At 36.7% G+C, this 11089-nt stretch overlaps 2 protein-coding genes across 4 annotated transcripts; both read left to right on the top strand.

Moving 5' to 3' along the window:
- The first annotated feature begins 14 nt into the window (after nucleotides 1-14).
- On the top strand, nucleotides 15-3773 carry LOC145908157 (uncharacterized). Of its 3 annotated transcripts, none has more exons than XR_014402950.1 (9): nucleotides 15-381; nucleotides 536-590; nucleotides 1339-1396; nucleotides 1452-1497; nucleotides 1566-1671; nucleotides 1797-1972; nucleotides 2082-2181; nucleotides 2451-2721; nucleotides 2883-3773. XR_014402950.1 is itself a non-coding variant. In XM_082995355.1 (9 exons), exons 1-9 carry the CDS (start codon nucleotides 376-378, stop codon nucleotides 2976-2978), a joined length of 705 nt encoding a protein of 234 aa, XP_082851481.1. In that variant the 5' UTR covers nucleotides 15-375; the 3' UTR covers nucleotides 2979-3773. The 3 variants fall into 3 exon arrangements, 2 of the variants coding, with proteins under 2 accessions (XP_082851481.1, XP_082851480.1); XM_082995355.1 differs by having other exon boundaries at nucleotides 536-560; nucleotides 2451-2542; XM_082995354.1 differs by having other exon boundaries at nucleotides 16-381; nucleotides 2451-2542.
- Nucleotides 3774-4328: 555 nt separating this feature from the next.
- Nucleotides 4329-8166, top strand: LOC145908576 (uncharacterized). Its single transcript, XM_082995877.1, has 13 exons — nucleotides 4329-4466; nucleotides 4519-4616; nucleotides 4687-4825; nucleotides 4888-5057; nucleotides 5678-5810; nucleotides 5870-5961; nucleotides 6021-6154; nucleotides 6212-6266; nucleotides 6558-6660; nucleotides 6714-6898; nucleotides 7003-7105; nucleotides 7283-7371; nucleotides 7614-8166. The coding sequence occupies exons 2-13, from the start codon at nucleotides 4524-4526 to the stop codon at nucleotides 7758-7760; spliced, it is 1443 nt and encodes a 480-aa protein (XP_082852003.1). The 5' UTR covers nucleotides 4329-4466; nucleotides 4519-4523; the 3' UTR covers nucleotides 7761-8166.
- Nucleotides 8167-11089: the final 2923 nt, after the last annotated feature.

Below are 11089 nucleotides of genomic sequence, written 5' to 3'. Positions count from 1 at the left end.
CGAGACGAGACTAAAAAAACCTTTTGTTGCTGAGGCTTGGGTAAATTAGAAGGTATACCAATGAAGAGGACTTGCTCATTAGCTACAGGAAATCTGGCTTTTATTGTATTTTTCTTTGCGACATTAAATTACTGTAATTTGTATGTATTTTGAAGCAACAAGACATTTATATCAGCATATTTGTATCAGGAAAAATCGAAAAAAAATCATTTTGCTTACCTACCATAAGAATCGTCAGTTTCTTTCAAATAGAGGAAGGAATTTTTAGGGAAGAAGGATTGGTTTTTTCCTTTTAACGCTGTTATCAGAATTATTTGCACAACTGACTGGCAGTATTGTCATTTAATTTTGTGTACCTAACAAACTAGAAGAAAAATGAAGGTAAGTGTTACTAAACATACTCTTTTTTGAATGGTTTTGCTTGGAGCTGATGTTTGAATGAAGTTACATTTTAAACGCTTTTTTTAAAAAACAATTTGCATGACACTGAGTAAATCTTTACACAAATATCTGACAAAATGAGTCGAATTTTTAGGATCAGGGAAGTACAATTCTATCAAGTAAGTCGAAAACGAGTTCAACAAAAACAGGTACATACTAATAAGTCAATGTTGTGAAACCACAATAAGTTTTAAATTTAAGTCAGCTGATTTATTAGCAATCTTGAAAAATCGATTTCGCCTGCACAGGCATCCTCAGTTTCTGCAAATACGAAATTGCAAGTAAACACAGAAAGCTATACGATAAATAAATCAAAGAATAAAATAAAATAAACAAAATGAAATAAAATAAACCTACTAAAGTAAAAAAGCTAAAAGTCCTGTACTGCTGCCTTCCCTGTGCACTACACTGCAATGGAAGGCGTTGTGTGGCGCAAAGATACGATTAGCCGAATTTCGTGACACGCAACGCAACAACACCTACAACATACGAACGTAAGCCGTAAACACAACACATCAGAACGTAATAAGGAAGATGATAAAAACCAATGAACAGAAATACGTTGCAACCGAGAACACATCAACAAAACGTCAAGATATTATTCACCGAATTCTGGGAATGATTATTTTTTTGAATGTTTATTGAGGCCTGCGTAAGGTTTGACTTATACCATTGACTTACTATCAAAATAGGAAATTGGTGTCGCTGATAAAATACAATGCCATCCAGAAGGCTAGATTCTGCAAAAACTGAAGAACCAGTCGTGTATACTTATACATATAATGCTTGCTGGTGCACTGCTTATGTAAGAGACTGACTAGTAAACGACTTTATTAACACGAGCTAATACATACATGACTTTACATGAACTACAAAGTAAGGTAATATTTTGCTTAGATCACAAGCAAGAATGTGAGGAACCATATCAACTCTTCACAAAGAGGAATGAACTCAAGTAAATTCTATTTGACCTTAAATCTTCACTCTTAACGCATTTTACTCTCTTTTAGATATCCAATCGAAAAAGGAGGGCTCATCATCATTTTTAGTAACCAGGTAAGGAAAAATTATGCCAAAGGTTTGTGCTTCAGTGGCAAAAAGTTAAGCACGTAAGTTATATGTAGAAAACTACTGATGTAGATGACATACTAAGAGTCGGAAGGAAGTTGAACTTTAAGACAGCACACCATGAAAAGACCACATTCGCACAAATGCGCCAAAAAATTATCGGTATTTTAAAAAGTTAGATCAGGGTATTGTGGATTTACTTGTCAACGGTGCATTTTAACGTTTGTAAAGTCTGCTTTGTAACATTTTTGAAACTTACTCAAATTAGGTTAATTTATTTTTCAAAGACCTAAAACCACAACTCGAAACCTGCGACTATGTTATGTGTGTAATCATAACTGACACAAAAGAGCACGGTCTTTTGTACGATGGAAGTGGAGAGACGTATGAGCTGGACAATCTCGTTTCATTTATTGATGATTTCCAAGAATTACATGGAAAGCCTAAAATTTTTATAATTCAGGTTAAATTGCACAGCATGCGTTTAGTGTTTAACTGTGTAAACAGACGTTTAGGGATGTTTTTTGTTTCCACTTTTAAAGATCATTGCTGGGCATTTGTTTATTTACTAGGCACCGTACCGCAGAATGTATAAAACAAAACTGATCTCCGAACCAAACACCCCTGTTCGCGAACCACGTGACACATTGATCGTGTACTCAAAATCACCAGGTAAGTACTTTAGCTGTTTTCACTGCACATACTCGAAAAGAATTCGGAAATTACCCTTATTTAACTGCTTGTGTGATTATGAAGTCCTACAGAGTTTCTATCTGCCAAAACCGAAAAACATGCGTTTAAAATTTCAGGTGGATTGATTATGATATTGACTGACATGTAAGTTTTAAATGTTAACGGCAAATAACCCATCTTACTTTCTTACTTTAAGTTTAATTTCACTGGATTTTCCTTGGCGTGAACGCTTCTAGTTTTTTTAACAGAACCTACTTCAGATGAGCAAGGATCATTATTTCTTGCAACACTATGCGAACAAATACTTCATTCACGATTTACCAAAATTGACGTCTATGGTGTATGTACCAGGTTTTGTAGTAAAAAAATATAAACAAGTGATTGAACTGTGTAAGCTGCATACAGATGGCCACTGTTTCGACCAATAAGGTCTCATCAGTGCAGCTGGGTGTGACTCTTTTAGACGACTTTGCTGACCAAACGGCCAAGCAAAGAATTCCACCTTGTGGTGACTATAAAGTAATTTAAATACGGAAAACGTATTAAGTATTTTTTTAAATAGAACTGATCTTCCGGCGTAAAATCACGTAGTGTAGTTTGATTTAAGAAAATCAGTTCTATTTACAAGTAGCAATGTCTGGAGGCAACAGCAATAGAACATGAATTTGTCTGTTTTTCAGGTGGTACATCATGTGAACGAGAGAATGTCAAAAGTTATCGGACTACACAAGCCTGAAGTTATAGATTGTTTGCGCAAAAAGTTTCATCTTCTTTAAAACGATTATAATTGTTCCATCCTGTTTTCTTTGTCTATGTGGTGCAGTTTGAAAATCACTTGAAAGCTATACAAAAATTTCCTATTTTATGTTCTTGATGTATTAAGGTCAACCAGGCATCTGTTTTCCTTCCGTTACTTGACCATGACATCTCAATATATTGCGCATCGGTTAATATTTGTTAAGTTGTGCGGAGCAATCAACAAAGATATTCAACGATTAGCTCCATATCAAATACAAAAAATAAGACTCAAAAACATAAACATTGAAAAAAGGCAACACCGATCTTAAGTATGTTGTGTACTTAAACACACAATAAGCGCCCGAAAAACCATTATCAAAAACTGCCTATATTGATTTTCAGGAGCATTTTGCATCCCTTTTTGTGTACCTGGCTATAATTTAAGTTGGTCCGTCAAGCGTTACCATTTGGTTTGCATCTTTAACTTTGTTTGTGAATTGTGTTGTTACTCCCCTTGCATTTGCACTTAGGTCCGGCAACTTGTAACATATCTTCATATATTAAATGCTTGTAAATTTGTGAAATATGTTGTTACTTCCCTTGCATTTGCACTTAAGTCCGGCAATTTGCAACATATCTTCATATATTAAATGCTTGTAAACACCTGGCAAATGTCGACAAAAAAACATATATTTGTGGCAAGGTTGCGGTTACTAGCGTCTATTTTTACAGTGCCTTGTAGTGTTTTGAATCTTTAACTGAGAATATTTGTAAGTTTTCATTTTTTGACGCACTTTTTTAGACCTGTAAATAAATTGATTCACAAACATGGTGAGAAAACAGTGTCGCGAGAAGTATTTGGGGCGTTGGTAGAAGCTAGTTTGTAAAGTAATTCAGCAGAGTATAACCACCATTTTAGTATTTCGCCCTTGTTTTTGGTGATATGCATCTTGGTTGGTGCATTTTTTGCAAAACAGCTGCTCGACATAGTAAGAATTTACTACGTATGTATTTAAATAAAAGTCGATTCCAGTAAAAATAATTGGGGAATGGCAGAATCGTCAACCGACTACTGCCGCCAAACATTAGGTTAAATTTATTAAGAGCAGTTTTACTGTAAAGATTATTCGAGGACTTTTTGTTCAACATGGAGAGCCAATGTAGTCTGATGAGCAAATCCCAGGCAAGCCAGTTGTTTTTAATGCGTGGCCCTCATGGTGCCATATTTTCTGTCATGTAGTTATTTGATATGTACGTTAGATACATAAAAGATACATAGGTAGCCGTCGTAGTCACGCAAAACTGCACAAAGCACTACCAACAGAAAACCTACGACGGAACTACCAGCCTTTTTTCACAGTCGTGGAATGTTTTTGACGCGGTGAACAATGCTGAAGGGGTGCTGGTTCAGTTAAGGACTATCCTAAGAGAAGCACAAACATTTTTCTGGCGGAGCCAAAACCAGTTTATACACAGAACGCGCTAGGTTGCAGTAATATTTGCAAGTAGCATAGCATAATAAAGAGGCAAGTGCTTTCATTTAGTCACACTGTTTTCTAAACTTATGTTTGTTGCCAGCGTTCATGCAAAATCTTTTACCAACCAAAATGGCGCGCAAGGATGACATGAAGCAAAATGAAGGGAGGATGGGGCATATGGTCATATTTTATACCATGGTTTGTTTGTCAAAGCACTTTCTAACATTAATTTATATATATATTGATATATTTGTTTGATTTTATATAGAACTTTAAAGGAAAATATCCACTTCGGGGAACGAAAACAGATGCAACTAATCTCAAAACTGCAGGAGAAGGCCTCGGATTTAAAGTGAAAGTGTTTGACAACAGAAAAAAAGATTTTATTTTTTCTCAGTTGGAGAATTGTAAGGCAGATTACTTTTGAATAAGAGCGATGAGCAAAATAACTATTTAGTCCCTTTTTCAGACGCCAAAATGGACCACAGTAATTTCAAATGTTTTGTTGTGGTTATCACCACACATGGTGTAGAAGGCGATCTTTTACTGGACGTTGATTCCAAGGAATACGCACTTTCCGACGTTTTAGATAAGTTCAGTAATAGCCCAGAAGGAATACCAAAGATTTTTATTATTGATGTGGGTTAATATTATTATTGATGCGGCTTTTATATGTTATTTACTAATATCTATGATACAGAGATGTTACATATCTGTTGGGTTGGAACGAAGATTATAGATTTGAAGTCAATGGGTTTATTAAAACAAATTGCTATCTCGTTTCAACCTGCCAGTAGTATCTGACACTACACTTTTATTCCATAAGTTAAATGCATCTTTAATGTAAGTCTAACATTATCAAGGACATGATAAAAACTCTGAAAAGCACCCCACTGAAACTGCACCCAAACACGCGCAAATTCGTCAACAGCACAAGCATACATGCTCATTTAACGGTAAAATTGACTTCTGTGCATCAGTGACCGCTTTTGTGACGTAGGCCTACTCTTTACATTGCAACATAGTACAATTTGGGCATTTCACACAGGCGAAAAAATACAGATACGCGTATATTTGCACAGCGATGTACAGCTTCAGACAAAAACAATCACTTATTTATACATAACAATTACGTTTGATACCAAATACCTAATTTTTTCCTAAAATTGATTACAAAAATGTACAACGAATTAGATCAATAAATCCATTTTTTAGTTATGCAAACCGACACCACATGAAATAAATTCAGTTTTCCACAGGCTTGCAGAGGGGTGGACGAGGAACTTAAATCACCATTAAGTAAAGAGCAAATAGAACCTAATGGAGGACAGGCAAAAGTACTTAAAGTACCATTGAAAGAAGATTTTATAGTGGCCCATGCAACTTGTCCAGGTAGATTATTTCACTAAACAAATTTGCAAATAATTGTAACTGAAAAATTTATTCTGAAGGTTTCTACGCAACAGATGTTGAGGAAGGATCCATTTACATCAGAAATTTGTGTGCAGCTCTCGAAAATACAGAATATAGTAACATTACAGATGTAGGCATATTCGCCTTTTCTCGTTCTAAGTTGTTGTTGTTTCATTGAGTATTTAACAGGTGTTCACATACGCTAACAACGAGACAGCAATACAAAGTTGCCGTGAAGATGGGCCCCAGATGCCCACTTTTTCGCATAGATTGAAGTCTCCTTTGAAGTTACGGGTTATAGACCAACAACCAAAAACTCTGAAGTAAGTTGTTCTAATGTGCCTTTTGCAGCCGCCAAACTGTCTTATTTCTTTTGCTAGATCATACAGTACGTCCCATAACGACGCTGGCCTGTTTTACATATTTTGCGACGAGGTTTGGGTTTCTTTATTTACCTGTATGCATATTTAAACTATAGTCCAAGTTGCATCGGTGGATTTTGCTTATTTACCTAAATTTATATTAAAACTATAATCCACTCAGCATTACATTTTAAATTGCACCAAACAGACAACAAATAAAATCTTGAAAGCGCAAGTAGCTAAATTTCCTTTAAATGCAAAACAGGCAGGGATGAAATGAATGGTTTCCTTAAAACACTCCGTTTTTAGCTTTAGAAATTTATTTTACGTAGAATCTAAAAGTTTTTGTTTCGCAACTTGTTAGGAAGATGGTGATGTGAAACTTTTGAAAAAGACAGGAGAGGAATTGAAATTCGATGTAAACTTTCACGAAAAAAAGTCAATAGAAGAGATGACAGATATTGCTGGTAAGTGCACATATATCTTGCCTTTTCAACCTTATCCGCTTATTTTCTTGCAGTCTCGGACAACAAGAAGTGCGAAGGCCAAAAGTGTTTCGTCTGTTTTATTAAAAGTACCAGCGGTCCACACGAAAAGCTTCGCGATGGAAAAAAACAGCCTTACCCCCTAAACACATTTGTTGAGCTTTTTAATGGAAACAATTGCAATAAATTATTTGAAATACCAAAAATCTTCATAGTGCAGGTTTGATCAATGCGTTAGATTTAATTAGAGAAAATGTGTACATGACACAGAAAACAAGCGGCGCATCTATATATATATGCATTTCGATGCTTTGTTTTTAACAGGCACCACCTTCTACACAAACAAAAAGCGGTGGTGGAAATCCCAGTAGCAAACTTTTTATCCCGCAATCGGCTGACACAATTTTTGTTTATTCGGAAACAGAAGGTATTTAAATTTTTTATAAAAACAAAACTTCTTGTCGCCTAGACAACCGTTTTACTATGTACAGTTTCCAGTGCATGTATTATGTTCGACATCAATATAATTATTATCACATCAGTATCGCAACGTCCAAGATATAAAATAAATGCTACTGTAGATTGTGAGCAACTTATTTCGCAGAAATGACTGAAGACAAAAAAAGAACCATATTCGTTGACACGCTGTGTAAACAGTTGAGAGAATATAAAGACAAGGCGGACCTCCTTGAGGTAAGCTTAGTTAAATTAGGACAAAACTGAGAATCGCACTAATTCGTAGACTATATTGATGGAGAGCAAACAGTTCACCAGTGTCACAAAATACACCATCTAGCTATGCTGTGTCATTGTATCTCCTCGTGAAATATGCAAGTAGTTTCACTAGATTTACTGTTTGACGCGCATGCTGGGTCAAAGTTAAATCTGTAAAAATGGCCGACGTTGATGAAAATCCTTTATGGTCTTATGGTTAGATACTCATAAAAGTAAACAAGGAAATGGCTGACAAAGGACTTCGCCTTCCGACCGTGACGAGCCAGTTACGCAAAAGAGTCTACTTTGCTGAACAGTCAACATCTGGAAAGGATGAGCCCCACAGCGGTGGCTCAACAGACAACTAACCCGCGACGTGTTTGCTTTGTGGACAAGTCCCACGAATCCTTTGCATATATCGTTAAGTAGCCAATAATATTTAGGTCGTATTTTTAAGGCTGTTTATTTTTGTCGTGCTTTTACCGATATAGAAAATTTTCACACAAATATATTTCCTTAAATATATCGTTTATCGCGAATCATAATATCTCTTCCACGAAACACAAGCCAGTAAACATGTATCCTGTTACATAATCTACTGTTTTAACTGCAGAGCATTTCATGTTTAATTGGATATTATATTCGGTGTTACAAGACAATGCTATCATTATTGGGTCCCATTAAGACATTAAGCCGGCTGGTAATTTATTCCTTTGAGATGGGTTTTATTATTTCATTTTCCTATAATAAACTGTTTATTCCGATTAACTTGTTCGCGACCCTGCATAAAGACAGTCGACAAGGACAATTAGGAAATTGGCCGTTGGCCGTCCATGGGACTTTTGGATTTTTCGCCTGCATTGAAAAATTTGCTTGTATTGGTAAAAAAGTAATTTTAGAATTGCACCGCTTCTGATTTTATGCAAAGGGCACACATGGCTTATATCGAAAGCGTGTGCAAAGTTATTAAGTTCGAATCACACCGAGTCAGAAACAGATCGTCCGAGCCTCCACCTGTCGTCCGTGGGTACCGGCGATTGGTGCGTTCGTGGTCAGAGTTTGTGACGAAACAACTATTGCCCGAAGACTATAAAAACTAGTTGGTGACAGGACAAAACTTGCGTAAAATTGTAGTATTACTGAACACAATGATTTGGAAATGTGTTACAAACTTACATGTTAATTAATTTTCTTTGTTTGTATATAGCTGGCATTTTATAATAAAGGTGGTTCTTTGGCGCCAACTACCGACAACAATTTCGGTTTGATAGAAGACGAATCGACTGGTACTTTGCTCATAATATCTTGCGCCTGAAGTTTTCCCGTTAGCACACTGCTTTAACCCAGGGAGGGCGGGTTCAAATACAGACCATTAATACACCTACTGAGTGATTTGGTTTCATTTTTGCTAAAAACTGGCTGATGCCCCGTGAAGGTCCACTAGTAGCCTACTATTCCAAGAGAAAGTAAAATGATCACAGCTATACTCGACAAAACACAGCAAGGGTCTGAGGAGAAGAGACTCTTATGTCCTATAGGATTTTTACGCCATTGCATAGAACAGGGTTCGGGGCAACATTGAATTGCAAATTGGATGAGGATTTCATTTTTTCGTAAACAAACCTTCATTCTTTGTTGCTTTTTTTTCTAAAATATTGTTCGCCCAGATGGCGAAATGTTTTAAGCGTAGACAAGAGGCGGGCCTAACATAAAATGTTAAGTTAAGGTATACTTCTGCGACTCAATTTGTTAGCAAAATCGTCTCGAACATTTTTATGCTATTTTTCAAATAACTTTTTGTCAGCTTTCAGCACCGAATGACTAGCGAACTAAAGAGGACAAAATGCACTAAACTGTCCCAACGCTAAAAATCGCCATGGCAATACCTACCACATAATCCTAAATTCGACCTTAGTGCATCATCGGTTGCTTTGTCACGTGCCGCCTTCTTTTCATAACAGGGCACAAGACGGGCATTTCCCACAGGTAACACTTTTTTAAAAGAAATACTGATATGCGGTCTTAAACGCAACTTGTAGTAACACTGTCCCTCAATACTGCTTTGGCCATTTCTGCAGAACCTGCTACAGACAGCCCGGATGGTACTTTGTTTACCCACACACTCAAGGGCTCACAAGGCAAAATCCAAACCACTTCACCCAAACAATGTAAAACTGCAGTTAATTTTTCAGATCTTTTCCTTGATTTCCCAGCAGATGTTCGAGGTTGTTGGACTGCATGTCTCTGCTGTAACCAGTCAACTGCGTAAGAAACTGATTTTAGGTGCTGGCACGAGGATCCATACGGCTGAGGCTTAACAAAGAACTATAGTATAGGTTTAAACGGTCAAAGTTTGCAATGCTAGAGAGCAAAACGTTTATACAATCCAGTGGCCTTTGTTTTGCGATATACGAGTCGGCATAAACATTTATGGGGCTTTGATGGCATTGCTGATTATCAAAAAAACACAAAATCTTGGTTTCAAAAGTCCTACTGCTGACTGCAAAACAATATGCCAAACGTTCAAATTTAAAGATTGAGGGACACATATTGGTATTTCTTTAAAAATAAGTTTCGGTGATGGGAAATGCCCACCGTGCAGACATCTGTCACAATGGAAAGATTACGTCACAGAGCATACCAGTGATGCATTTTACGGTTGAATGAGCGCACATGCGCGTGCTGTTGTCATGGCGATTTGAGGGTGTTTGAGGGCAGTTTTGGGCTATTTCAATCAGGTAGTTACTTGAGAAATGGTTTAGCCATCCCCGTGGTTAGTCATTATTTTGGTAAAAAAAGCAACAAAAAATGAAACTTTATTTTTCAGAAAAATGAATCGTTAACAGCCCACTAATTTGCATTTTTGTGGAAGTCTCAACTCTTCTCTATGCAATGGCATCAAAGTTAGTTGCTAAAATGTTGCTTAAAGGTCCCCCCAGGGCCGCTTGTGACCTCCATGTAAATCATGAAGTCTTGAGAGGCTCTGCAAAACCTAGCTTAGTGTTTACGAATGTAGCCGCAAGTAATATTTTTCTCCCGTTTCGGCCAATCAAGCAAAACATTGTGCACAGGTATTAATGCAAATGATTTAAAAGGGATTTTCTGGATTTAATACCCATGTAGGTCCTTAAATCAACGCAAGTAGTAATTTTGTGTCTAAGCCAGTTATCCAATCATATCTGCATAATTTAAGTGTGGTTCACGGCAAACTCTGCTGAGTTGTGTATTTGGCAAAAAATCACACAATTACAAGCTTTGATTACAGTCGCAGTTTGTATTCGGGCAACGGTACCGCCAGGTACAAAGCGATTATCACCACTTCAACGAATTGTGTGTATGGAATAAAGATTCGTTAAATTCACCGTTCAGCATTGGAACATATAAGATTATATCCAGACCTACTGTACCTTCTCTCTTTTTCACTTTTTGTACGTTGCAACCCCCCCAGTATGTCTGAGCAAACAGCACTACAAATATTTGACAGTTTAGTTGATATATTAAAGACTATAAAAGAAGCACGCTGCGAGGAAAAGAGTACAAAGTTTAGATTGGCACATAGCTTGGCCGTTGCAAATTATCCTTTAGCAAACATAGACGAATTGTCAGACTTTCCACAAATATTCCCCATTATACAAACGGATATATAACATTGCTTTATGCAGTTATGAGTTCCTTAAACTTTTCCAGACAGGCATCA

The sequence above is a fragment of the Ascidia mentula genome, chromosome 7, assembly GCF_947561715.1.
Source record: "Ascidia mentula chromosome 7, kaAscMent1.1, whole genome shotgun sequence".
NCBI classification, from domain to species: domain Eukaryota; kingdom Metazoa; phylum Chordata; class Ascidiacea; order Phlebobranchia; family Ascidiidae; genus Ascidia; species Ascidia mentula.
This window is presented reverse-complemented; position numbering and strand designations above follow the sequence as displayed.